The sequence below is a fragment of the Drosophila elegans genome, unplaced genomic scaffold (genome assembly GCF_018152505.1).
Source record: "Drosophila elegans isolate 14027-0461.03 unplaced genomic scaffold, ASM1815250v1 contig_208, whole genome shotgun sequence".
Taxonomy (NCBI): domain Eukaryota; kingdom Metazoa; phylum Arthropoda; class Insecta; order Diptera; family Drosophilidae; genus Drosophila; species Drosophila elegans.
In genome coordinates, this window is record NW_024545578.1 from 19,328,715 (window position 1) to 19,356,567 (window position 27,853).

Consider the following 27,853-nt stretch of genomic DNA (forward strand, 5'->3'; position numbering starts at 1 on the left):
AATTAAAATGTGCATTTTTTCTCTTCTGATTAATTTAAGAGGGCTTTCAATACCGTACATATTGAACACAAATGTTACCTTTTATTTGCCAAAAGCCTTATGAAATTGTTTAACCATTCTTAAAGTTATAACCAACAAAAATATAAAAAAAAAAGCTGAGCCTATAATGTAGTATAAATGAATTGAAAACAAATACGGTGTGACCTTCTCAAAAATGGTGTTGATTTGTGTAATTTATAAATATTATTAAGTCTTTCTAAGGCAAACAAATATACGCGAAAGAAATTTGATATGTAATCCAGTGTATAATATTTTTAATCACAAAAGTTAACCGCAATTATTTGAGCAATTTCAAAAAATTTTTCGGTAAGGCCGCCCTAATTGAGTTAATATTTTCTTAGGCCAAGAAAAGCCAAAGAATGCAGATGGTTAAGCAAGTTTTCACCATTTTGTAGCATTTTTGCGCAACGACTTTATCTCGCTTAGCCATTTTGCGGTTTAAGGGGCCATTAAAAAATGTAATTATGTTGATAAATACGTCTTACTGGGCATTTTGCATTTTTATTTTGCCAACTTCCCTTTGAACGATGTCCTGGCGTTGGAAAGTAGGAAAACTTTAACCGCAACAGCTAAATAAAAACAACAACTAACGGCTCGGCCTTTCTTCGCCTCTTGCTTTTTGTTAGCTGTTTCAACGTTTCAACTTTTTAGCCAACAAATTTACTTGCCATGGTCGGGCAAATATTTTATCATTGCGCCTTTTAGCACTCAAGTGGCGGACAGAAGCGGTGGCCCAAAAAGGGGCGAGACAGGAGGTCCTGCAGGATCCCGGACTAAGCTGAGTTTATGGCTTCATTTTTTGCAAATTCTAGCCTTTAGCTCCTCTTTTTTCTATTCGGAAGTTCACTTCAGGAGTTGCCGTCTCTATTCTGGTAATCATTTTGGCCATTACTTTGATGGCCGGCTAATGAAGCTATCATTTGGGCAAACTATGGATAGATAAAACCGGAGCGCACAAATTGATTATTGACTTTGGGCATTTGAGAGTTTTCGATTTGCTTCCGGCTCCCTGGGAGTTTTCTTTTCTTTTGCAAAATTAATGAGCCTGCAAAAATCTGATTTCAATTTCCCGATTACAGTTGTCAATGTGCATAATTTACGAGGAGGGGAAGAATCTTATTAGTTCATAAGGCACGCCAGTTGATGGTCCTTCGTCCTTTCAAATGCTCCTGGCTCCTTCGGTTGCCATGCGAGTCACGTAGTTTCCATGTCCGATTTTTAAGTTTGCGCTGCACAAATCACGTAACCCCTCCGCACCCCCAATTCGCATTCCCCGTCGACAAACCAAGGATCACGGACTGGTGTAAGGAGCAAAGCTAATGTCCTACTTGGGGCTATTTGTAATGTGCACTTTCTGTGGATTTTTATGATTTGTTTACGCTGCCTCCGAACGTGAGTGATAAACTGAGAGTGAACCGCAGGCGGGCCCAGTAAATCGAGGGATTCGAGCCTGTGGCCAAATGCAGCGGACATGATGCAAAAAAGTTGGCGATGCAGAAACTAAAAATACCTACAAATAAATTTTTCTTTAAATTTAAAACTATATATTTAAAAAAAAAACGTATCAAAATTTTGGTAGAATTTATGCGTTCTTTAACTTTTCTACAATACAAACTAAAATATTTCATAAACTTTAAATAAAGAAAATCTCAAATTTTTCAAGTAAAATTATTGGATGCTAAAAATTTCTACACCCAGAGAAAAACGCCGTAGCAAAATTAAACATTATTATATATAGAATATATATATAAATATAATATATTCTTCTGAAAACGTTTAAGATATCAAACATAAGTGTAATCGATCGATCAATATTTGTTCAACAATTTAATTAACAAGTACAAGTGTACGCAACAAGGTATAAAGTAAGTTAGTTAAGCTATAGTTTAGAAACCGTAATGGGTACCGAACCCATCGAAGGTCATGTGGGAGACGGTCTCCGCCGGGGAATACTGGATGACGGTGGGCTGGTGACTGTAGTGGGCGGGCTGGTGATAAACGGCGGGGGGTCTCCACATGGGCAGGTTGGTGGTACACCGAAGGAGTCGCCACCTGAGCGGGCTGATGGTACACCGGAGATGTCTGGACATGGGCAGGCTGATGGTAAACCGGCGATGCCTGGGTGAACAGATGAGATGGCTCCGGCTGAGCCTGATGGGTGTAGACTGGAGCCGGGATCGAGACTGGAACTGGCGCTGGCGCTGGGGCGTAGCTGAAGGTCTTGGCCACCGCCGGCTGGTAGACATTGTTGCTGACCCGGGTGTCCTGTTTGTGGACCTGCGAGAAGGGCGTGGCCACCGACTTGGCGTAGTGGGAGACGGTGCCGTCGAAGCTCCTGACCACATTCTGCTGGGTGTGGGCCACCGCGTGCTCATCGCCCGCATAGCTGATGCTCGGCTGGGCAATCAATCCCGCCCTGGTGGAGGCCAGCAGGAGCAGCAGGCTGGCGGCGACGCCGAGGAACTGGAAGTGAGCCATGTCGGTTGGTGGAGCTATGGGAACAACTGTGCCGTTTAAGTCGGTGGGCAGGCCATATATAGAAGACCTGACCACCGCAGTGCCAATTACTCATAATCGGGCGCACTCCTCAAACTCGTTTCAGCTTTGCCGTCTGGCTTTGCGTGACTTTCAGAAATCCATTTCTCTATCCCTCGATCGTGGCAAATCAATTTACAATTGCCCAGCTCCAAGTGACAGCCACAAAGGCGGGGGAACATATATATATGTACATATATAACTGTATACTTTATATTGGAGAAGGGCGTGTCGTCGACCCAGTTAAAAGAGACCAAGTCTTGGCCTAGGCATTGCATAATGCCGGCCGGAATCAGGTAGTAAGGTCTGTGCACTTGCCGCACTTGCTCCACATTCCATGGACTTGGCCCGCCTGATGACGGTTGCCATCACAACTTACAATTCACCGCTGAAGGGCCATCAAGTGGCCCAAACATATTGCGGCCGCGCAATTTATGGCCCATCGGAGATGCATTAACGGAGCTGCCAAATTGTTAATGCATTTTCTGTTCCATTTGCTCTTCAAGCCGCTCAATCGCAGTGTTACAGTCACAGTTACATGAAGATACGCAGCCAAATGTGGATATGTGTATCTTTAACCCTCAAGAGTGACAACAATGATGCATAATAGCCCAGTATTAATATCTTCAGCTGCCTTGTTTGATGGTGAAGAAAAACATTTTCGTTCTTTGCTTCTTTAAAATAATACATTCAGATAAAAAAGTTCAAGACTTGAGAAATCAGAAGGAAGCAATTTATATAAAGCTAATGCTTCAAAAGTTTTTCCTACTCGGCGTGGATTCGTTCCTATTTAAAAATCGTTCTCAAAAGGTCAAATACAACAACGTTTGTTTCTAAACTTACTTTAACTTACTTATTATACATACACAATAATATTTGATACAAATTTTATATATTTTTTAAGTTAAGTTGCTTAATAAACATAGAAATTACTGCCAAACAAATTTGTTTGGTAATTGGTGGGAAGAGATTTGTATGATGCTTGTTAAAAAACAAATTGATATAAAAATGCAAGACTTTAAAAGAGTTTGATAAAAACTAAACAAAAATTAAAGCTCCAAATAGACTACACCTTTACAATTCCAGCGTTGTCACTAATCTTAAATGGCTTTTTGATTTGACCTGCACTCAAATTCCGCTTTACAGTTTCCGTTTCCGTTTCTGTTTCTGCATCAATGGACCGACACTCGAGTTGAAGTTGCCCTATTGATGCGAAAGCCTCTCTTTGATTCCTTGGCTTGTCCGTAAAATCGTTCAGCTCACAATTGAGTCATAATGCAATTGGCAAACGTCAAGCAAATGTTGTTAACTTGCCCAACGAGACAGAGAATGGGAGATGGATGGATCCATCCGGATGTCCGGTTTGCAAGTGTTGGAGACATTGTTGCCTTGACTGGCGGAGCAAAAGTTTTGCGCAATGAAAATGACACACTCACACACTCATACACTCGCACACTCGCACACTCGCAAATAGCATCAGCATCAGGGCGCCAAATGTGATTACGATTACAGCGATTGCGAGCCAACTTGAGAAAGTCACCTTTGTTGGCTCCGCACTCAAGACACATATCTTTGTTGTGGGGATTAAGGAGCGGAGAGTGTGCCTGTGTGTCCATTATGGTCCTTATGAAATTCGGCACATAAATTGTATTATTGCATTTATGCTTGATTTTATTTCCCCCCACATTCGGCAATGGTTTTCTTTGCTGATTGTGTTTGAGTGTTGAATTGGCTTTCGCATTACCTATTTCTATTTTTTTTTTGGTTGCGGACTTAAGTGGATTCGTCTTCGTTTACGTCTGCATTGTCGTCTGACTGAACTTAACGTTTTATTGAACCGACAGGAATCACATGTGAGTGCTTACATTTCAACGGTTTCCTTTGCCTTTTCAACTCATGCGCCAACGCAATTTGAACTTCAATTAGCTGCATTTGGCCATGGCTAATAAACGCTTCTTTCGACTCTGCTCCTCGTGTTGATATACAATTACAAATGACGCGTCAGGGCCAGGCCGAAAGTCAATTACCAGAGTGCACTGGAAAAAATAATATCATCTCATCAGTATTTTGGACATACACAAACAATCATGTAAACAAAGAAATGAGGTTTTCAAACCTAAGTGGTTTTGCTAAAGTTTAGACATTTTTAAAACAAAAGAAATACTATTTAAATCAGATAAGGTGCTAAAATATTTTTTGTTAATTTAAAATAATATTACTTAAAGTAGGCAATACCTTTTCGTATTCCGAAAGTAAAGAATAAAGGATATAATTGGTAATAATATTTTGCCTTAGCTCAAAACTTTCATAAGAATCCATCTTAAATTTTCAACCGTGCAATTGGGAGCGAAAAGAAAGAAATGTAGCATAAAAGCCCGCGCCTTGTTGGCTAATTGGAATTGAAACATAAATTAAGCGTCCAATTCGAAGGCGAAGACGGCAGAATGCAACTAAAACTTTACGACTTCTTCACTTTGGCCAATTCCGGGCGCAACTTCCGCATTCACGTGCCGTTCTGCACTTTTACGTTTTGTCGTAATCCCCGCCAATTACGATACCACTAGTTTCCCACTTAAGTTGTTCTCGCTACTGCTGTTGCATCCACATTGACAGCTTAGATTAAGTGTTGACTATAAATTCGTACGGTTAGTTGGCGGTTGTATTTATGAGGCAAGAACAGTTGCCATTTGGCAGGTCGAAATTATTTGCTGGCAATTACAAGTGGCCAACAACACATTTTTCTCACCCCCTCCAGTTGTCCATTTGTTCTGTCGATCCTTTGATCAGGTTATATGTTAAGATTTCACTTTGATGAGGGGTCTGATTTAGGCAGAAAAGCAATAAGTTATTTATATTTATATTTTTATTTATATATTTATTTTTAAAAAAGTTGTAAGCTTGTAAACCATTTCATAAAAAACAAAATAATTTGTTGTGATACCCACTTTTAATTTTTTACAAAAAAGAGAAACTAGCAATAAAATTAAATAAACAGAGCAAACGATTTTTAAATCATAAAATATTTCATTTTTGTGATGAGGCGTCTGCTGGAATAATTTTGTAAATAAATGTTGTAATCAGGTCAAACATTTCCTATATATATCTATTATTAATCTTACAATTCGTTGTAGTTTTATATAAGAATCTCAACCACAAGCACACAGGTTAAATTTCGCCTGAATGCTAAGGTTCCTGGTGTTATATTGCCAATCAGCTGCGAAAACCACCCACTCCCTCCCCAAGAAAAGCCCCATTCCTCCCCTCCCTTTGAACGCCCGAGTTCCTTGGCTCTCCTTGCTTTATGGCACAAAGGGGACTTGGCTTCAATTTTCTTTATATTACAGCTTGATTTAATTTGACGTGAGACTTGCTCTTGGGCCCTGTTCTTGACCAGACCAAAATTAGAAATGGAATCATGCAATGCGGGGTAGCAATTCCAAACCGAATCTGATTCTGAAGTGAAACGATTGCAGGTTACAATCGGGGAAATTCAAATGTCGCTTAATGAAAATATGAACAATTGGCAAAAGCAAATGTCATTTGCCAGCTGCCAGGCACAGCGAGTTAGGGGTGGCTGATCTGCCCGATTGATATAATTTCATTAAGCGACCTTTCCCCCCAAAAAACATTTTCAATGTAGGGCCACGCCCACCGCCGCAACCCACTGTGACACTGTCAGGGTAAACTTTTGGTGCAAAAAAGGAATAAAAAGTAACTGAAAACGCTAGCTTAATAACAAATGGAAAGCGGAAAACGAGAGGGCAGTGCTGGTCGAAAAAAAAAGGAAAATGATAATGAAAATGAAAATGCATAAACAGAAATCGTTGACAAGGCGGTGGGCGGTATGTACAGAGTGCTTAGATGTAGGACTGCTGTGAGGAAAACTCATTAAAACTTTTTCACAGCCCATTTAAAAGCAATTTGTAAATTGTAAAACTTGCACTTGGCCCGCGCAAAGTCGGTGAAAAATTGTAATATTTATTGCTTATATATTCAAGCCAAGCATAACCCATATTTCAAAAGAAATGTAGACAAAAATATATTAATAGACTTAATTTTTCTTAATTAGTACATTACTTTAATTGTATATCTAAACTCTCTGTAGTTTTCTTACTCAAAATGAAAGTGGTTAAGTAAAATAAAATGCTATGAATTTAAAAATAATCCATTTCGCTCAATATAACTTATAAAACGCGTTTATTTGTAAAAGTTTTTGTATTTATATATATGTAGATCTAAAAAAAAATATTATTCACATTTTTTTTGTTTTTTTTTTAAGTTTTAAACTTTTAAACTAACAAGATTAGCAAACAGTTTAAGAAGTAATGCTTTAGTTTTTTAAATATCAAACAAAAGCTTGCTTATTAAAATTTAACAATAAAAAGTAAATTCTTTAAAATGTTTATAGAAGTTGTATACTTAAGATTTAAAACCCATTATTAAAATACAGAAAACAGTAAAATAAACATTTGCAAAAATTATCAATTGCCTTTCAAAATTTGTTAATACTTAATTTTAAATTTTTTCAGAAAATTAAATGGTCACTGCTATTTAAAAACCCTTTAAAAATTCCTACAAAGTCAATGGTGAGCTCAACAATCTGCCAGTGCCCATTTCCGTGGCATCTTTTCAGCCCGGAAAATAAGGGCTCGTCGCAATCACTTTGAGCCCGTGGAAAGGCTCACAATCGCAGACATTAAATCAAATTTCCGCACAATTCCGGCAAGGGGTATGCGAAAAATTGTGTTAGCTGCGGTTGGCTTTTCTCCGCATCCTTCTGCTTATTTTGCAGCCACTACCGATGCCACAGCGCCACTTAAATATTCAAAGCGAAAAGTTGCCCTACACCTTTGCGTCTTGGCTGACTTTCCCCTGTTTTCCGTGTTTTCTTTTCTTTATTATTCAAACGCCGCTTTTCATGTGCAGTGCCGAAAAATTCCCACAGGATGCAGTCAAAGGCAGTGGTGGGGGCTAATGCTGAAGAGGGGTTAAGGGTGGCGAGGTGGATGGGTGAATTGTAATACACATGTGCAGTTCTTTAAACGTTTTTATGGGGTTCATCCCGCATACACCCAAATTATTTAGATTCTGGGGGGATTCTAAGCTAAGCCACAAGAGACGTTCTAGCTTTTGGTTAACTTAGGGATGAAGAGGATGGTCAAAAATTTGCCAAAAATGTTAATATCAACGATGTCAATCATATTTAAAAGAACCGCGCAACCAAATGCTATCCAACACTATTTTACTCTTTGCCAGTATAGTCTGAGAAGTCTGGCTACCTTGTTGTATGTTCAATTTCTATATTCTCATTATTGGTTTGAGTATCTGAAAACAGTGTTGGATAGTATTCTATTGGTTTGCGTCAGAGGAGGATTAATTTGTGGTATTTTTAGGTATTAGGCTTGTTTATTTTGGTATTTTTTTTTCATTATCAGTACTTTTTAAGGAATAAGGCTGTGCTGTCAATTTAGCTTTTTATTTAAAAATATATGTAAAAATGAACGAGTTGTGAAGAGAAGGAACTATTTTGTTCATATTTTGCAACCCTTTATAGCCGATTCAGTGTTTTTAGCTATTTTTAATGCTGAGCCTGGCTACTCTATCGGCGGGAGATGTGGCAACACAGCCACACTGTCAAATTCCAGTAATTATTGTCCTCTGCTGTTGTTGAATTACAAACCGATTTTCCGCTTTTGCATATAAACCTAGCATATATTTGCCCGATCCGAGAGTTGGCGGTGATCCGTAGAAAGCGCTTTGGTATTTCCCGCTATCTGAGAAGTGAAAACGTGTCCGGAAAATTGAAAGGCCAGCGGCAGCGAGTGCGAGCGAGAGAGCAGGTGACAGCGACACCGACAAGATTCCCCCTCCTCTCCGCCCCCTTTTGACTGTTATTTTTGCACGGCACGGGAAAAACCGAAGGAAAAGTGTGATTTTCGAGAGATTTTGCGCCGCAGTCCAGCCGGAAAATGCTAATAAACCTTAAGGTGAAGACCTTAGATGCGCGCATCCACGAATTCAGCATCGACAATGAGGTAATATTTGAGGTTGTGTGTCCAGGCCTATGGGCTTCCACTATAGCCACATACCCCGCCCAATTCCAGCTCACAATACGCCAGTTCAAGGACCAAATAGCCGAGAAGACCAACATTGCGGCGGAGAACCAACGTATCATCTACCAGGGTCGCGTTTTGGCCGATGACAAGCAGGTGAAGGAGTACGGTGAGTCATGCCCCCGGGAGCACCCCCCAAATCGCCCACATATATCTACGCCCACGTATATGTATCTACAACCTGTGCCATTTGCAGATGTCGACGGCAAGGTGCTCCATGTGGCCGAACGTCCGCCCTTCTCTCAACGTGGTGCCAACTCCCGGAACAATGATGAACCCATGCGCCCCTTCCGGAATGTGGCGCGTCCTGCACCGCCCGGAATGCGAACTTCTCCGTACTTCCGCGCCCTCGATGGCATGCTGGTCGGCACCATGGCCATTCCCGTGAACAATGGCCCAGTGGCTGGTGTAAGTCTCAGTGCTAGATCTTCCTCAGACGGTTTTCGTAACCAAGTTTTTGTACTTTCAGACCCGCACTCCCCCGAATCGCTATCCCAACTCGTCGTCCTTCTGCATCAACCGCATCACCGTGGCCCTGCACATGATCGATTGCGCCGACAATATAGCCGCCTATCTGGAGAATCCCGCCGTGGGTCTGAACAATCAATCCCTGGACATACTGCAACGTGGTCGCTGGTCCATGGAGTCCACCGTCGTCGAGGTGGGCGTCTCCTCGACAGATCTGCCGCGCAACAACAACATTATTGACATGGTCCAGGATGCTGTGACCGCTGCTCTATCGCGGACTGGAGCCCGCAACTATACGGTGGTGCAACTGCCCACTGTTTACACCAATGAGAATGGCGAGACCAGCGAGCAACGGGCGGGAGAGGTTGCCAGTAGCGAAGGAGCAGCCACCGGAACCGCCAGCGATGCCAGTGGTGAGACCACTGCGGCCACTGTGATCATTGAGGATGTGATCGAGACAGACGACGAGGCCACCGATGGAGCCTCAGACCGTTCGGCCACGCCTACTCCAGAAACAGAGGCGGAAGGAGCAGTGGGTGGCCAGCCGGCGGCTGCTGCTGCTGCTGCTGCTGCTCCTGCTGCTGACACTCCCAGCTCCTCCAATGGGGCGGCAAATGATGCTGCAGCTGGTGGTGAAGGAGGAAACAACTCGGGACCCAGACGGCGCACTCGTCCCCAGGTTCTGGCCCAGGTTATACAGCACTATCGCGGCGTGCAAACGCGTTTGGCGCCCTTCGTGGATCGCTACTATGAGATCCTCCAAAACGATCCGACCTTCGAGGAGAGTGTGAGTCAACCAATTGTGTCTTTAGTTTAAAAGACAGAGAGACCTTCCTATTGCTTTACTGAAACCTAAAATTCCGCTTTTTAGGACACCGCTGGACGTGAGGATGCCCAGCGCATTTTCGACCGCGTATCGGAGGCTTTTCACTATCTTTCGCATGCCCAGCATGCCATTTCCGATTTGATGCTGGACTTGTCACAGCCCGGACCGCGTGTGCTCACCTGCCGACCCATTCTCGTCGAGCAGAGCGGCTACATACGCTCCAATAATATTTTCACGCCCAACTTTTTGGCAATGCCACCGGCTGTCCTCAACGACCCAATCCGTGCCTTTTCTGCTGCTGCTGCTGCTTCGGCTGTCACTCAAACGCCGCCCACATCGGCAACCACCCCAAATGCTGTGCAGGCGGCCACCGACGCCAGTCGAAGTGCGGCGGCCATGGCGGAGATTGCCAGTCGGGCCGCTGGAGCCGCTGCAGAGATGGCCGCCGGAGCTGCCAGCGCAGCGGCCGCAGCTGCTCGCGGTTTGGTCAGCGACCACGTGGAGGACCCCGTCGACGAGCCCATGGTGGCGCCGAATGCAACTGGTGCTGGTCACCAAGCTCAGCAGCAGCCACGACTCGAAATGGGTAAGAAAGCGTTGCCAAAATGCTATCTTTGTAGGCAAAATATACGATTTAGTTTGTATCAAGACGTATGGTTATATGAAAACATATTACCTTTAAGTACCGCATTATCCTTTATATACCGCCATTATCTGTTGACGATTTTCTAGATCAAACTGAAGCTCCCGAAAGAGAGCCCCGAGCAGCGCCTAGGCTGCGTGTCTATGTGCCAGTGACCTTGCCTCCGTCCAGTACGTTAAAAGTCATCTAAGTCATGGCAGACTAACTATAATTTCACTAGATCCAGTCACTGCATCCCCTGTTCGGTTCCACTTACACTCTGTTACTTTGATTCGTTTGCTGACCAGCTCCTAACCGGACTAATCCCTGCTAGCGAATTGCTGTGAAACAACTCCATTAACTGCAACTACTGCCCCTTTGCAGATCCCCAACAGGAGATGGCTCGTATAATTCAGGCAGTGGTCAACAGGGCCACCAACGAAGCAAACGATCTTCATGTGGAGTTCAACTCGCCCAACGTTATGTCGATTAATTTGCCTGTGCATGTGATGACCGCGGCAGTGCGTCAGGCACCCACTCCTGGAGCTGCCGAAGACTCTGCACCTTCGGCTCCGACTGCTGCTGAGGAATCTTCCGAAAGTGCTCCTGCAGCCGGAAGTGAAGATTCGCCGACAGCAGCCTCCACTTCGAGCGGAACACGCAGTGGGGAACAGAGGGCCAACACCTTGCCCACCACGGCCACGCAAACGCGGTCGACATCCAGACCCCAGATTCAGATTGGCGGCAACAACAACTGGGGCGGACGCATTGCTCCGACGCACACTGCTTTCGATCGCTTCCTGCCCTGCAATAGTCATCACATTCGGGAGCCAGAGCCGCTGCCCCACCACCACAACAACAACATCAGCGGTGCGGCGGCCAACATGCGCAGCACGAGCATCGCGCCCGCAGGAGGAGCAACCGTCGTCTCGCCCACATCCGCCATAGGAACTCGTCCTGGTGAGTACTTGTCGAGCCGAGCCCCACTTCATGTCCGTCACGACCCCCGCAACGCCCCACTTCATCCGCACGAATCCCACATCATCCGCACACTCACCAACCGGAGATGGGAAGCGCCAGTCAAACGAAAAGCAGTCGAATTACCCATTCTGTTATCTGACCTCCCTAGAAAGCTCACAAAAGTAGAGTTGCAATATACGAATTTCATTGACTTCACCAAATACCAAAGTCACATAATTAGAATATTTGCCATCTTGATTGCGAGAAATCCGTACCAAGTTACCAATATGTTTTTTATTCAAGCGGATTTCCGCTTAACGCGTTGATAAAATGTAAGCGGCTTTTCAGAGTCGAAAAACTATGTACAACCTTACGTTCAGTTACGCTCAGTTTTGTTTTTAAAAACAGCAGAAAACTTTGTTACATGGAAACAATATGAAATTATAAGTTTAGTAAATGTATTGTGTAAATTCGCTTAAAATTTTTTCAGTCTATTTTACTTTAAATATATAAACTTATATTATTTCTTGAAATCGGAGTAGCTAGTTTAGAGCAAAGAAATATCACAATATATGTGATATTGAATTTAGAATAGGAGATTTGCTTTTACATTGAGTTCTAGAGCAAGAGCCACTGCCCAGAGGTTCGACTGCCGACTGGCGGACTCCATCTCTGACATTAATCTCCATTCTATCCATGTCATCATTTAGTCACCTCTGGTCGCATCCAGCGCGGCAGTGCCTCCGTCCGTCCAATGTGGTCGTCGCGTCGCCAGCGTCGCGCCAGCGAGCCACTGAACAGCCTACGGCCGGCAGCCTGGGCGCAGACCCAGACCCAGACCCATACCCAGACCAACCATGTTCAAGGCGGTGGCACCACCAATGGGGCCGGAGTCGGAGCCGGAGCCGCAAGAGTGCGGCCCACGGGAGGATCGGCAATTAGTCGCGATCGGTTGGTGGCTCGAACGGCCCTCGTTGGTGGTGGCAGCACCAACGGAGGCCTGCCCTCCGCCCGACTCCAGACCGCCATCAGGAACTGGTCCAGACAATACACTAATTTTATGCTTGATAATCTGAGAAATAATGCGCAAACAGCTCCGGCAGGCAGCGCCGTCGCCGCCGTTGGAGGTTCGGCCGGCGCCCCCGCATCAGTTGCTGCACCAGGAGGAGCGGTCACAGTAGCAGCTGCTCCACCACAAGCTGCTCCAGCCACACCAGCCACTCCAGCCCATACTGGCGGTCAGTCGAGCAACCTTCGCTCTCAGCTGCGCAGCTTCCTCAACGACAGCCTTTTCGCCGGAGTGCCCATCAACGAACAGACAATCCCAGATGCCATAGGTCGTGCCCTGGAGTGGTTCGGCGAGAGTCTGGTCTATCTGCCGCAGTACGAGAGGCCGGAGTACAACTCCCGCGACTCCGTTTGCAACATCCTGCGCGTCAGCCTCCGCCTGATCATTGAGCTGTGCAGTGCGGCTCCCGGCGGAACGGACAGTGCCCAGTTCGAGCAGACACTCAAGCAGATCTGCGACCAGTTCCGCAAGCGCCTCTACAGCGTCCTCTTCTTGTGCCTGGGCAGCGCCAATGCGGAGCTCTACTGGCGCCAGCTGATGCGCCTCCTATGCGCACCCATGCGATCCAGTAAGTACATATATTCTTGTTATACAGGATACTCTTGGAGTATGGATTACAATTGCAGTGTAGAGAGTATAATTATAGAGTATAGAGTAAACTTTGTGTACAAAATTTGTATCAGGTAGTAAGAAGCGATGGCGACCCGAAGAATATGGAAACCGTATTGATCAGGATCAGTAGCTGAATCGATCTAGCTATTTGCGCTATTTGTGCTATAAACCCAAAACATTAAGATCTCGAGAACTATGAATAGTTAAGACTAAGCATGCAGGTTTCTAGTATTGCATATACAGCCCATGTTCAATTTCAATAGCTAGCTCATAGCTGATCAAATATCTACATTTTTCCGATCAAACAATTATTTATTTAAGAACTTATTAGGAAATTAAGTTTTATGTGATCAATGACGTCAATGCAAACATAAATCTTCTGACATATTTTTTTTCTCTGCCGCGCCAATAGAATTGCAAGTGATGAATATTTAATTGGAAATTGTTTTTAAATATAACGTCTATTTACCCTTTAAGAATTTTATTATAAATGTATATATTTACAATTATTTTATTCACAAAGATTATCGTACATATTTAATCAAACAAAAAAACCTTTCAACGAGGTAAATCCTTAAATTCTGATATTAATTTTTGTTCGAATAATTACAACATTTTTGTGTTGTTTTATTTTATTATAAATGTCTTGACTGTTTCTATTGACGTATTTTGCAGACAAATAGTGGTACGAATAATGGTGTTTGTTGAGTGTAATAAGTTTATCCTACAGTCAAAACCAAAATCCTTTTCAATATTCTTTAGTTTGTACTCCTGCGTCATCAGTTGTATTAATATACAATTTGCTTTTTAGATTTCCACAACGAAGCCCTGCAGTTCTTGTGCATCTACATAGACCCCACGATTCCCGCACAGACGGACACTGTGGATGCCCAACAGTTCCTGGTCCTGCGCAGCGTTCAGGCAGTCCCTCCCACAGCTGCCGAGGAAGTAAGTTTCCTCACTTTCTTCCCCCCCAAGATTCTTGTGCAAGACGTCACTAATAGTCATTCGTTGCGCCACCGCCGCTTGCCTTCAATCCACAGCAGCAGCAGCAGCCGCAGCCGCAAACTCTGGACTTGGATGTGGAGATGGCTGAATTGGCTACCAGCAGCAGCAGCAGCATCAGCTCACCCGCATTCCAAATGCCCTCCGTAATTGTGGGTTCGGAGCCCTGGCACATGAGTTTCCCCAATGACTGGTTGCCTGTGATAACGCGCGACCTGCAGACCCAGACTGAGGTAGGTCCTTCTTCCCCTCCTTCCCCGTCCAGGCCTCGTCCCACTTGAAATTAATATGCATTTGTACATGGTGCAGCAGAATAGCCGACCCCAGGCACCCTTCTCCGATGCCTACATCTCCGGAATGTCCGCCAAACGGCGCAAGATTATCCAGTCGGAGAAGCCGACGGCCAGCGTGGAGTGCCTCATCGCCAACGGAGTGCAACGGGCCATCCATGGCGTCGGCTTGGGAGGAACCGGTGGTGGTGGGGCCTCCAGTTCCTCGATCAGCACCGATGCCGTAATCGGATCCATTGCCCACGATGCCGCCATTCAGGCCTCCTACACAGATGCGGTGCGGAATAGTTTGAAGGAGCGCATTAAGCAGGATGCGGACTTTAAGCCCGGCAAGTATCCGCAGATCGCCAAGTTCGCTGAGCAAAATTAGACGACGGTTGCAGCGATGGAACCCTGGCCACCTAGTGCTTGTTGTACATTTTACTTTAAAGCATTGTATTTAATTTAGTTAATGGCTAAGTTCTGTTTAAATCGAGAGGACGACGAAGATTGCGACACCACCAATACACGGAGAGGACCTTTAGCAAATGCTTCAAACTATATAGAATAATAATATCCAACTGATATGTATCCACACACACACACACTCACACACACTTTGGGACACGACATGGAGTGCAAGCAAAAAACGCTTTTGGGGCTGCCATAAAGGAGCAAAATAAACACACATATTAACCGAAACAATGGCGATCGGAATTGGATTGAATGAATTTGGATTTGGATTTGGATGTGGATGTGGATGTGAAGATGGGACCACACACCGCGCGGAATGCTTTCAATTGTCCCAAATGGCGGTGGCGTCCCCGCGTCGCGTGACGTGGTGGAAAAGCAGACCAGAGCCGTGACGACAGCCGAATTCCAAGTTCCAGGCAAATATTTTTTGGCCGTCGCACAAATCGGCATTGACGTGAGCCGATGGCACATGATTTCTGGATGCTGGATGGCCGATGACGACCGATGCGGAATGTGCAGAGCAAGTCAAGTGGATAGCCCCGATAGCCAGAAGCATTACAGGAGGCATATCTACATCACACCACCATTTGACCAGCCCCACAACCAGCCACAATCCATCCCAATCCATCGTCATCGCATTCCGATGCCTACGCTACCCGTGTTATTGTTGTCGCCTGCAATCGAAACACGAAAAGGTGTCACATAAAAATGTTGTGAATATTTATGTGCAAAAAAAAAAAACACAAAAAAAAAAAACAAAAAAACACCGAGAATCAGCAAAAGAGAAGAAAACACATGAATAAATAATAATTATTAATATTTGCCGCTTTTCTTTTAATATTTACTCGAAATGATTGGACGCCAAAAATAGATCGGCTACGTAATCGAAGTATATTTTTATACCTACAGTTATGGATCGCAGTGCGGTACAAATGTGTAATTTCCCATCTTTCTACTGTATTTCTATCTTTAAAACGTTGTCTTTACAGTTTTCTAAAGACTATCTTTAGCTGTATTTCTGTGTTCACTGGGTTATAATAATATTACTAAATTTATTTTACTCAAGAATCAAACTCTAAAATATATATCACTGCAACACTTTTCAAAACCGTAATTATATATTTAAAAAATATGAAGCTCTCAAAACTCTTCTTAAATTACTCAATTACTCCTCGGTTACTCAAGAAAATTAAAGACAAGAGATTTTTTAGGGAAAGAAAAACCAACTGTCTACTATCAACTATTTACTATTTGGTAATGTGACGTTTTTAGGCATTCAGTGCAATAACCAAAATAGCAAATCTAACAAAGTTGGTAAAGCAGATTTTTCTTTTATCTACTTATTTCAAAAGTTTAAATCCAAAACGATTACCAACCAAATATTGATCGATTGAAATCCTGTCTGTCATTAACTGCTTTTCCATATAAGTATGTCCACATAAGCCCCCCTTAAATTTATGAACCCTGCTGTTTGTAATTAAGATAATTAAACATAATCGTGCCAAGGTTTCTGGGGAGCAGTCTGCAGTCTGCGTGGAAAATGGCGATGGATGTGTTTGGATGGGCATGGACCACAGAAGCTATCAGCGTCGTCAGCCCCCCGAAGATGCCGATGATTAATTGCGGCCAGAATTGCAGACGAGCCGGAGGAGACATCGTTGGCACGCGCAATCCGGGGAATTTGCGGAATTTGTGGCGAGCGAACGCATTTAAGGCGCCCCAGTGGTTAATTATGCATGCGGGGCCCAGAACTTCGAGATAAATTAAGCCAGCGTACAGTGGACTTTGATGCATGGCTCCTGCTCCTGCTGCTGCTGCTGCTACTGCTGCTGCTGCTGCTTTTGCCCCCTTGAAAAAATACTGAATCGCTCTGGCGCCAATGGAAAATTTTCATTTGGCCCAATCTCAATTGGGCGGCAGCAGCAGCAGAGATCCTTAAACAAGCCGGTTGCATTCAAACGCTACTAACGATCCGATCCGATACGATACGATCCGAAAGTCATAATTAAAAACATTTCTCGGCGGCGTTGAGAGTTGTGCCAGATGTCTGTGTAAAGGACAATTTATTGGGAGTGCGTAAAACAACGAGCTGCACATATGTAAGTGCCAACATGTGTCCATGATAATGATGCCCCATACATAGAACTAGGTTCCGAAGAAGTTCCCAACGGCAGCAGCAGCAGCAGCAGCAGCACAGCAGCAGCAGCAGCAACATCAGATGAAGTAGCAACTTTAGCCACTCGAAGGGGGCACAAACACGCACATCGCGATCGAGATTGAGATTGAGATGGAGATTGAGTTGCAGATATAAATGGAGATGGCGATGGCGATGACGATGGAGATTGATGCCTGGCGCCGAAAGAACAGGAACACATGTAATTGAGTGTTGTGGACAATTATAGCCAGATATCAAGTCCCCCAATTGGCCAGAAAGCCGCTCTAAAGGCGCTCGCTAGAGAGCCAAGAGATCGTAGAGAGAGAAAGAGAGAGAGAGTAAGGCCAGCACAGCAGCAACAGCAGCAGCAGCAACAGCAACACATATCGCACCGCAGCAGCAACAGCAGCGCCGGCAGCAACAGAAGGCAGCAGCATATACGAATCCTCAGCGCTTTTATTCCCACTGCCAGTCGCAAACAGACCGTGTTGGAATCAAGACGTGATCACCACCCCACATATATATGTGCACAGTGATACCGCGGTGTTCAAAAAAACAATCAACCGAGCGACCGACCAACCGATCGACCAACCAATCGACCAATCAACAAATACAATTGTTTTAGAAGATTAATTCCGAGCATCGGCGATCTATATACAAGCGGGTCAAGAGGTCTAGCCAGATAGGAGGAAGCGGAGGCGGAGCAGCTCCAGCTCTCCATATCCCATAGTCCATAAGATTCGATACGATCAACGGCAACCCAAACTAAGCGATCTTGAAGTGTTGTGCGCGCGTGTGTCTTTAATCTTTAAATCCAAAATAAAAACTAGTGGCAGTGTGGCTTTGCTTTGAAATCCGATGCCAGCGGTTCATAGAATATAGAAAATCCTGCTGGAAAACCGAGCTGCAATGGAAACCCCCGCACACACGCATATGTGCGCCTAGTGGGTAATTTCCCGAGTTCCCGAGTTTGTTTTCCGAGCTGCCTGCTCGAACAGTTGGCAATCCGTCGCCCGAGCGAGTGCAACGTGTCCTGGCATCGATAAATAAATAAAAATAAATATATAAAGAAAATCGGAAAACCGTGATTTGTGATTTGTGATTTGTAAACTGTGAACCGAACAGAGAGCCACGTAAAAAGTGTTTTCCTTCGGCCAAAGAATTGTTGTTGTGAAATCGAAGCGATTGAGTGATTGATTGATCACTCATCACAAAATGACTTCCCTCGTGTACACCGTCTTTCATTTGGCCTCGCTCCAGTGCTCAGTGCGTCCGGAGATCTCGCCCTGCACCTGCGAAACGGGCAAGGCCTGGAACCATGTGGAGCTCTCCTGCGAGAAACTGGAATCCTTCAACGCCGTAGTGGACAGCCTGGCCAATAAGCTCAATGCCGACACGCAAATCGACCTGAAAATCACGCACTCCCAACTGGACGACCTGGAAATGCGATCATTTACGGATATGAACTTCAACTTGTACAAGCTACGGATGCAATGGAACGGTCTAAGGTGAGCTGACTCATTGTTTCGGATACATTTGCCCAGGAAAGGGGGCAACATTGCTCAATAAGGGGTTTTTTTCTGGGTGTACAATCTATCTGAATGAGTTTGCTGAGTCATTATTTTCCAGAAATGTTGTGATTGTTTTTCAAATTTAATAGTTGAATATTTTGGAAAAATCTTTAATAAAATTTTAAGCTAGAATTGTTTCTTATTTACTTAAAAGCAAAGAAAGTTTCCTATGATAATTTTAAACATATTAAACTCTTATAAGTTTACCAACAAAAATATATAAGTAAGGTGTTACCAATAAATAAGGGAAAGTGGGGAAAAATAGTTTGGTGCATTGAGTTTTCCAAGTAAATATTCGCTTTTTAAAATGATTGGGAAGAATGATTTTTAAAGTAAGGTACATTATTTATTGGGGGAAAATTTGCCGCTTTGGAATCAATCAAAATACCTTTGCTGGGGAGTTCAAGGCCAGTTGGCGAGTTCCGCAGAAGGCAGAATTTTCCGCTCGGCCGGCTATCAATTTAGGTTCCTTAAACCCAATAAAAACCGAGCGAAAAATAATAATGCAGAATGTACACAAATTTCAATACGCTTATGTAAATGCACGAAAATGTGCTCCTCGGATCGGATGCCCAGGTCTTGTTTACAGCCCAGTAGATACTAAAACAATAACAATGTCGTTTGTTTACGTCAAAAAGCCCAGTGCCGCCTCATTATCTATGGCTCAATTGGGAGAAATTACTAGCGAGATGGATGTGGATGTGCATGTGTATGTAGAGGTGGAGGTGGAGCTACTGCAGTCGCATCTTAATTGCCGACCAGATGATTTAATTTTTCAATTAGGAAGTAGCATTGAATTGCTGCAAATTACCAACGATTGGATCCTATCCTTATACGCCACCGAACTAAGCATCTCTGGAGATGCGGCCGCCGCTCGAATCTTATTTATTTATTTAACTTTATTTTTTTTTATTGTTAAATTGATAACTGATAATGGCTGTGTCTTATCACCTATGAGGCATGTACATGGCCGAAGCTTTCTATGTACTCCGCCGTATGAAGCTGGCTGTATACGGCGTATACTTAATGCGTACACAAAATTGATAATTGCAGTTTATTGAAAGCGCCTTTTCAACGGCGCCTGCACGTTTTCTGTCTCTGACTCTGACTCTGACTCTGAATGAATTTCAATTCACTGTCGCATTGTGTTTTATATATTGGCAATTATAAATAACGAATATAAATATAAATGCTGTCGATCTACCACTTGCGAATATAGAAATAACATTCGAGCCTATTTCATAAGCGCTTGCCGCGGGTTCATTGATATTTGACTCCCTTGTTTTGTGGCCAGACTCGATTCAAAACAAAACATGACTCAAGATTCTTTGTGCCCAAAGAAATTCATTCAACGAAAGGTCCCCAAAAATCGAGACCCGAAAAATATTTTTCATTACTCGACTTTCACACAAGAACGGACATTTATTAATTATGGAAAGCAGAGAGCCACACAAAAATTGGCTTTGTTTTAATAAACAAACTTCTAAATGAGTAAAAAAAATAAGCTTGCTAGTGCTAGACTCATTCATGTTTATTCTTTGCTCACAAGCTGATCGTATTTTAAAAATCTTAATCTTCCATTTTTCTTGGAATTTATAAGCCATTAAATATTGACCTGTTAAGAACCGTTTTTATTACTTTTTAAAAAAAGGCTGATAGACATTCTTTTTAATACATTTGTTGATTTTTAGTTATTGAATTGTTGAAAAATATCTTAATAAATCTTTGATTCACATGTAAAATATAAAACAATTAAATTTTTTTTAAATTTGCTTAATTTAAATTTTAATATTTCCTAGAAAAAAGCATCCTCTTCAAGACGTCATTGCACATGATCGCCCTACCCCATAGATTAAACTATTCGATTTATCATCCACTAAATGCAATTTGTGTGTTTGTATGTAAGAGGGAATGATTTAATTACCCGACTTGATCGAATCAGTGTCGTGCACCATCTCCCCAATCGCCGATCTCGCCCAGAATCTAGAAGCCACAATCCAGTGGGGAGCGCGTGCCGGTGGTGCCAGTGCCTCCGATTCTGGCTGCTCGGGGAACGCTTTTTACATTGATGTCAATTTATAACAATTGACCTATTGCCTTAATATCGCGCTTTGACCAAATCATGCCAACTCAGCCAGGAAAAGTACCGCTGCCACACATGCGTATTCGTAAGCACTGCAAGAAATTGGGAACATTTTGGACTGAAAACTATAAGTAACTCAAATAATTTCACACTATTTCTATAGCTTAAATAATTTACTAAATATAAATTATTTTTATTAAGACGATTTATGAGTGTGATTCAGTCAAATGTTTTATATCGCTTATGGGACCATCAATAGTTTTTTCTGTGTAGCGGCTTCATCGCCGCGTGGAATTCCCAGAAGATTCTGTTGCCGGCGTGATCTGCTCTATTTTGTCAGGTTTTTCCAAATTTTCGTTCAGAAAGAAATATGAAATATGATTGCTAATAGAAATGGAAAATCAGTTTGATGCCTTCATGCACCAATAAAGTTCACCCAAATACGCTTTCATATGGCACATAGCATCCTAGTCCAAATGTGGACCACAGCTGAAGGCAATCTCTGATAAGAGCTACTGTTTTGACGATTTCTTTTATGAAATTGTAATCTGTTTTATGACTGGCGCCAAAAAATAATCACCACGAGTTTATGATCACTTTTAACGATCGCCCGTAATCAGCGTCCATTCGAGTGAAGTGTGTGCAACTATTGAATGGACATAAGGACATCTGGGGGAACGGTTTTAAAAAGGTTTAAACGGAGAATGGGAGAATGGGGTAGCTCTACGAGCTATGTGGCCTTTTTGATGGTCTTGTGGCTTTGGTCTTGTGCTTTCTCAGGCGATAAGAGGGTCTCATACTATGTGTGCATTATATGTTCACTCACTCGGTGATTTGTTTGAGGCTATTGCATTGCATTACCACCATTATCACTGCAGTGGCAGTGTCGCAGCCCTGAGAAAGTGCGAAAAGTGTTGACGGCTTCGCTCGCCGGATGCCTGACCAATGATTATGATAACTACTCGTACATAATTTATTGGGTGTCGGTGTCCCATGGAATATTTCCAGCTGATCTGTCTGGGCCCAAAATCGAGATAATGGTTCCGAGTAGAAACGGATTCAAGTTACTCAATTGATGCAGGAAGCAAAGTAAACAATAACAGAGCATTCAATAGCCGAAACATTACTTTCAAATGGAATGTACTCAGCTTGTTTTTGTTTTCCATATTGGGTTATGGGGTATGGTGTATGGTGTATGGGGTATGGGGTATGGTGTATGGTGTATGGGGTATCGATGGGGGTACGATTCTCTGTTCTCTCCGTGTTCGGTGGTCTTTGGTCCGGGGGTCAGTCAAGAGCGAAGCAGGCAGTCCAATTGAATTTTATTATTACGCTCAATCAATGATCAAGGGGCCAGTTTAGGTCGTGTGACAATTATACCGCTGACGTTAAGGAATTGTGGATACATCTCTGCACGCTGCCACATACTATCCACATACATTGTACCATTGTATCCATCCATCTATCGGTCCATCAGTATCTGTAGCTGTATCTGTATCTGTATCAGTATCTGTATCTAAGTGCTCAAGTTCAACGGGCTCATTATGGATACAGTAGCCGTGTGTGGAGGAGCATCCATCCATCCATCCATCCATCCAGGTCGGCCAGCTCTCTCATTACATAATCAAGGCTTGACAAGCCCAGCTCGCAGATAGAGTAGCACTCCCCATCGGAGCCGAGCCGGCAATCAATCAAGATCGTCTGGCTAAAAATAGCGCCTGCCAATCAATGTGGCTGCACTGCAGCATATATCTCTATAGAGCTATGCCAATAACGGGCGCCAAGGATGCACTTGGCACGCCATCCAGGCCCAGTTCCCATCATGAATCTGCTGTTGGCAGCCCGGCAGCCGTTTGGCGCCTCGACGGCGACAACTTAATAGCCACCTGCAGACGTCGATAAAGCCACTGATCAGGTGCAGCGGAGCGGGGCGCTTCTGGAGGCCGTAGCCCCTGATAAGGCTGCGTCATCAGGTCCAAAGATAGACCAGGGATGCGAAACTTGATACGGCCCATTCAAAACTAATTACGGGCTTGAATCGCTGCCATGGCGTGAATCAGATTATTGGGGCATTGCACTTAAGCCAAAGCTATTTGCCTCTTCGAAAATTAGAAAATCTTATGGTCATAAGTCATTAAAACAATGATAATGAATTGGCCACTTTAAAAGTTTAAGTTATTACCAAGATTTTAAAAGCATATGTATTTACTTTTTCCTTTTATGAACTTTTATTTTATCAACTTTTATTTTAGCCTTATCATATCTCCTTATTCCGCACGCTTGAAACATTATTCATTGTCCAATAAATATACGACGGAGTTATAAAAATGTCGTCAGCAGTTTTATGTTATCTGCTAAATATGTTATTTTATAGGCCATTAAAACTAAGAAGATTCTTTTGCAATACGAGTGCAAGCTTAATATTATCACTTTCTTGGGAAATACCTTTCTATTGGTAAACTGAAATACTAAATTATATGGTTATAATTATAATTATCATAATTATAATTTCAAGCGAAAGAAAGTCCTTAAAGATTCTTAGTTATTTATGGTTCGTAAGACTAGGTTCTAGAAAACCAATTCGATAATTATATTTTAATATTTTTATTGAAGATTCTTGGCTTGTTTGTTTTTAAGCCAAGGCTCTAGAAACTCTATTCAGAAGATCTGTTGTTGTATAATTTAACGTCCTGTTTTCATTTATTAAATAAGGTTTGCTTGGTATCTATAATATCTTTATTGGTAGTGGAGTTTCTACTAATGGTATTTGATGATTCATTGATTAATTTGTACTATAATTTTAATAATCATTTAAATGACAGTTCCTGATTACTTCTCGTAGTATTTGGGCTTTAACTAGATTTTAATGTTTTTAAATGGGAAATCTTTTATCTCCGATTCGGCGCTCTCCTTCTAATAATACGAAATTGTAATGGATTTGCTTTATTTTCTTTTTGTGGCTATTTATAGATCGCTGCCCGAGGTGCCGTTCCGCGGGTTATCGAATGTCACCTACCTAAGCATCGGCGACAACGAACTCGACGAGATCCCGAAGCACGCCTTGAGCCACATGCCGAGCCTGCTGACGCTGGACATTGGGCGGTGCAACATACGGGCGGTGCAGCAGGAGGACTTTCGGGGCATCCAGCGGGTGACGAACCTGATCCTGGTGAGCAACATCATCACGCGGCTGGACAGAGGCTCCTTTCCGCAGAGCCTGCTGATCCTGCACCTGGGCAGAAACCAACTGGAGTCGCTGAATGGATCGCTGCACGACCTGGACAACCTGCAGTCGCTGTTCATCAATGCGAACAACATCACATCGCTGGACGGCGAACTGCCGGACGGCAGTCAGTTGCGCCTGCTGATGGCCCACAACAACCGGCTGGAACGATTGCCGGCCAACATGGCCGGCATGCACAGCCTGGAGACGATGCACATACAGTGCAACCAGCTGAGGTCCTTCGACCGTGTGCTCCGCAACGCCGTCAATCTGTCCGAGGTCATGGCCGAGAACAACGAGCTGGAGTATTTGGCCCAGGACGAATTCGGCTCGTGCTCCAAGGTGGAGACCCTGCAGATGGGCTGCAATCACATCCGATCGCTGAACTCCTCGCTGCTGCCCATCCTCAAGCTGAAGACGGCCAACTTCTCCTTCAACGACATTGAGGAGTTCTCCATGGCGGAGCTGCACGGACTGCGCTCGCTGAAGACCCTCCAACTGTCCAGCAATCGCATCCAACGACTGCTTCCCGATCCCCGGGGAGTGCAGGATCTGATGCTTGTCAATCTGGACCTCGATAACAACAGAATCGATTCCCTGAATGGAGCTTTGGCCGGCCTGGGTAATCTCCGGATACTCAATCTGGCCGGGAACCGATTGGAGCACCTCCAGGTGGGCGATTTTGATGGCATGATCCGGCTGGATATACTCGACCTCACCGGCAACCAGCTGGCGGAGCTCAAGCCCTTGGAAATGGTGAGTAGATAACCCTGAACTTGTATATCAAATATGGTTTATTAAATAATTTAAATGATTCTTTTGTAGACCTTGTTGCCCAGCCTGAAGATCCTCAAGGTGGCGTACAACAACATTACCAAACTGGAGCAGGACTTCAAGGGTCTGCCCGTTCTGTGCCAGGCCAACCTGACCAACAACCAGATCTCGACCATTTCGAGCGAACTCGTCACCAACACGCGCTGCAAAAATCACAATGTTCCCGGCAAACTGGAGATTCATCTAGATGGTATGTCAATAAATGGGCTATTAATGATGTACTCGGAATTTTCATAGAAAATGGTCTTAAACTAAATATATTGAGTAACTTTATAAAACATGATTATAGTTTTTTTGTAACTAATTTAAATTTAATAAAATATTTAAGGCTTTGACCCTATATGGCAATTTATAAATTGTAATAAGAGCTTATACTTTATAAGTAAATTGATGACAAGAGCGTAAAAAGTTAATTAGTATTATTGATTCAAAGCTGTGTCATAAAAGTAAATCCATTAAGAAGTTCACTTTTATGACACAGCTATTAATCAAAATTCCAAAGCTCTTAGAGAATAAATACTTTGTTTTGCATGATTATTTACCATATAGAACTAAACTATGCTTAGTTAGGTTTTTTAGGTATTTAAAATTACTATGATTTTGGTACCTAAAACTCCTAACCAAGGTTTTTTATAATCTTATTCCTAATAATATGCTTAAAGGTTTAATGTTTATATGGCGATTAAAGGCTTAAGTCCAGTCACTAATCTATATAGTTAATACAAATTCAAAACAAAGTATGGATTCTTTAAGGGTTTGGTAAACTTTAAAGTTAATTAAATTAATGTAGTATAAGCACCTAGTTACTAGACTTTCTTGTTTTTTTTTTAATCTGAACCGATATCACTCCACAGACAATCCCATAATGTGTGACGTGCGCCTGAACGAGCTGTGTCGTCTGATGGCGGTCCAGGAGGCCCGAATCCGGGGTCGATCCCAGTGCTTCGAGAACGACCAGGAGGTGTGCACTGTGCTGCCAATGCTGTACAAGGTGGACCTGCCCATAATGGTGACCAATCTGAAGTTGGGCGGACGCGAGGATGCCAAACCGGTGATGCAGATGCTCGTGCCGCAGCTGATCAAGGCCAATGATGAGCTCCTGCCGCCGATCATTTCCACTCTTGGCAATCCGGTGCTCATTGGCACCACTCTGATCAATCCGGTGATTTCGCCTCTGCCGGTACCGCTCCTGCTGACCACCACTCCGCCACCGCCACCTCTGCCACTTCCCCTTCCCGTGGAGCCGGAAGTGGAGAAGAATGAATCCACCACGGCCAATCCTATTACCACTAGCAGCACAGAGGAGTCCACAACCTCGACAACGACCACGACAATGACCACGACGACGACCACAAGCGCCTCGACGACGACCACAGAGGCCAGCAGTCCGGTCATCACGCCGACCGAGGTGATAACCACCACTGCACCCACCACCACGACCACCAGCACCACGACGCCCAAACCCAATGAAACGCTGCCCGTGATTGTGGAGCTCCAGGAGCCCAATCCGCCGGGCACTCCGCTCAACCAAACGGTTGTGGTGGACGGGGCCCAGGATAAGGCAGATGCTCTGGTGCCGCCGGCTGTTCAGGATCCTCTGCAGCAGGAGCTGGAAAGGGAGAGTGAGAGGCAGATGCAGAGGGAAAAGGAGAGAGAGAGGGAGAGGGAAAGGGATCTGGAGCGGGATCTGGACCACGAGGCGGTGGCCAAGACCGAGTACGAGACGGTCGAGTACATCCCCAATCTGGTGCAGCCGCCGCCGGTGGGCAGTGAGGCACTGACGCCGCCGCCCAGCAAGGCGAACGCCCTCGAGGAGGACTCCGAGTCCGTGCACTCGAACTCCGTGCATGCGGAGTACCCGCAGAGCCTCCAGATACCCGAGGAGCCGCCGGAGGAGTGAGGCCTCCGCTCCAGGGGGTTCTCGGGCTCATCGGGCTCATCGAGCTCCTCGGGGGAAGTCGCCCGAAAAACAAAACACATTATTCTACTGTAAATCGCAGACGGACGGAGGAGGCGGATTCGATGGAGATCGGAGCAGCGGATCAGCGGATCAGCGGATTAGCGGATTAGCGGAGCAGCATGCAAACGGCGGATCTGTATGCCTTAAGTTAACTTAGTTCTTATGCTTTATTTAAGCCATCGCTAAATCGAACAGTTTGTCGGACCGAACGCTTTTTTGTTGAGTTTTTTTTCGTCGATTTTCTTGCAAAACTCGATCACGATTTCTCGGGGGTTCAATGACCCAGGAAACAGGACGAACGTACGAGGACAGTCTTATGATTTAAGCTTATTTGTTGGGGGCTCAATTTCGCGATGTGTGTGTTTTGGCGTTGGCAGGCGGGCATTTTTTGGGCTTTTTAATTTTACGAAATATTTTTTGGGAAGCTTGCTAAAGTGTTTGTGTATTTATTACCACCTTAATTTAAAGAAAAAAACCAAATTAAGTTGAAATTAAAAACATCACTATTGGGAAAGTTGAAATACATAGAATGACAGAGAACAAATGAATTGAAATTTAAACCCTTGTAAGAATCGCAGAAAATCCGTTAAATTGATAACCAAAAAATAACCCGTAGAAACAGAAAGGTGGCGATATCGTATATGCAACTGCATATGCAAATTATCTATATTTAATAACTGTATACACGTATGAACGTTGAATATCTACACGTAGGTACTTAGAGTTAAACGACAGCAAAAACAAATCGCATCGAGCTAATGTTAATAACGAAAAGCACTCACTCACATACAAACACACAAAACCACATACACAAACAAACACAAACCGTAGCCGTGCACATGCACAAATTGAAAAAAGAATAAAAACAACAAAAAAAATACGAGAATAAAATATTGTTATCAGTTCGTTAACAAAATGAGAAAATAGATTTTAGCGTGTAATTATATAAAAATGAAAATGGTATTCTAAATAAAATCGTAAATAAAAACTGAGTTTGGTTGCAATTTTAATTTG

The 27,853-nt window shown here is 43.7% G+C and overlaps 3 protein-coding genes across 11 annotated transcripts; 2 read left to right on the forward strand and 1 right to left on the reverse strand.

Moving 5' to 3' along the window:
* Window positions 1–1,857: 1,857 nt before the first annotated feature.
* Window positions 1,858–2,578, reverse strand: LOC108142306 (cuticle protein 76). The gene is given in 2 exon segments (XM_017266057.2): window positions 1,858–2,067; window positions 2,069–2,578. Coding segments are annotated over 2 exon segments (591 nt in total). The 5' UTR covers window positions 2,539–2,578; the 3' UTR covers window positions 1,858–1,946.
* A 5,571-nt stretch (window positions 2,579–8,149) lies between these two features.
* On the forward strand, window positions 8,150–15,832 carry LOC108142612 (large proline-rich protein BAG6). 9 transcript variants are annotated; one of them, XM_017266586.2, is made up of 12 exons: window positions 8,150–8,239; window positions 8,305–8,630; window positions 8,700–8,817; window positions 8,905–9,116; window positions 9,178–9,963; window positions 10,048–10,588; window positions 10,735–10,815; window positions 11,009–11,584; window positions 12,295–13,221; window positions 14,077–14,213; window positions 14,270–14,503; window positions 14,580–15,832. In XM_017266586.2, exons 2-12 carry the CDS (start codon window positions 8,565–8,567, stop codon window positions 14,928–14,930), a joined length of 4,029 nt encoding a protein of 1,342 aa, XP_017122075.1. In that variant the 5' UTR covers window positions 8,150–8,239; window positions 8,305–8,564; the 3' UTR covers window positions 14,931–15,832. The 9 variants fall into 9 exon arrangements, with proteins under 9 accessions (XP_017122075.1, XP_017122076.1, XP_017122074.1 ...); XM_017266587.2 differs by having other exon boundaries at window positions 8,203–8,630; window positions 14,583–15,832; XM_017266585.2 differs by having other exon boundaries at window positions 8,204–8,630.
* Window positions 15,833–17,594: 1,762 nt separating this feature from the next.
* Window positions 17,595–27,710, forward strand: LOC108142709 (insulin-like growth factor-binding protein complex acid labile subunit). The gene is made up of 4 exons (XM_017266728.1): window positions 17,595–18,676; window positions 23,793–24,801; window positions 24,871–25,069; window positions 25,734–27,710. The coding sequence occupies exons 1-4, from the start codon at window positions 18,384–18,386 to the stop codon at window positions 26,777–26,779; spliced, it is 2,547 nt and encodes an 848-aa protein (XP_017122217.1). The 5' UTR covers window positions 17,595–18,383; the 3' UTR covers window positions 26,780–27,710.
* Window positions 27,711–27,853: the final 143 nt, after the last annotated feature.

Bases quoted from the DNA above. Each gene is read 5' to 3' on its own strand.
- LOC108142709 (XM_017266728.1), top strand. From the start codon at position 18,384: ATGACTTCCCTCGTGTACACCGTCTTTCATTTGGCCTCGCTCCAGTGC. The intron at 18,677-23,792 runs GTGAGCTGACTC...GGCTATTTATAG, and splicing joins ATGCAATGGAACGGTCTAAG to ATCGCTGCCCGAGGTGCCGT. The intron at 25,070-25,733 runs GTATGTCAATAA...ATCACTCCACAG, and splicing joins ACTGGAGATTCATCTAGATG to ACAATCCCATAATGTGTGAC.
- LOC108142612 (XM_017266586.2), top strand. From the start codon at position 8,565: ATGCTAATAAACCTTAAGGTGAAGACCTTAGATGCGCGCATCCACGAA. The intron at 11,585-12,294 runs GTGAGTACTTGT...GTCATCATTTAG, and splicing joins CGCCATAGGAACTCGTCCTG to TCACCTCTGGTCGCATCCAG. The intron at 14,504-14,579 runs GTAGGTCCTTCT...TACATGGTGCAG, and splicing joins ACCTGCAGACCCAGACTGAG to CAGAATAGCCGACCCCAGGC.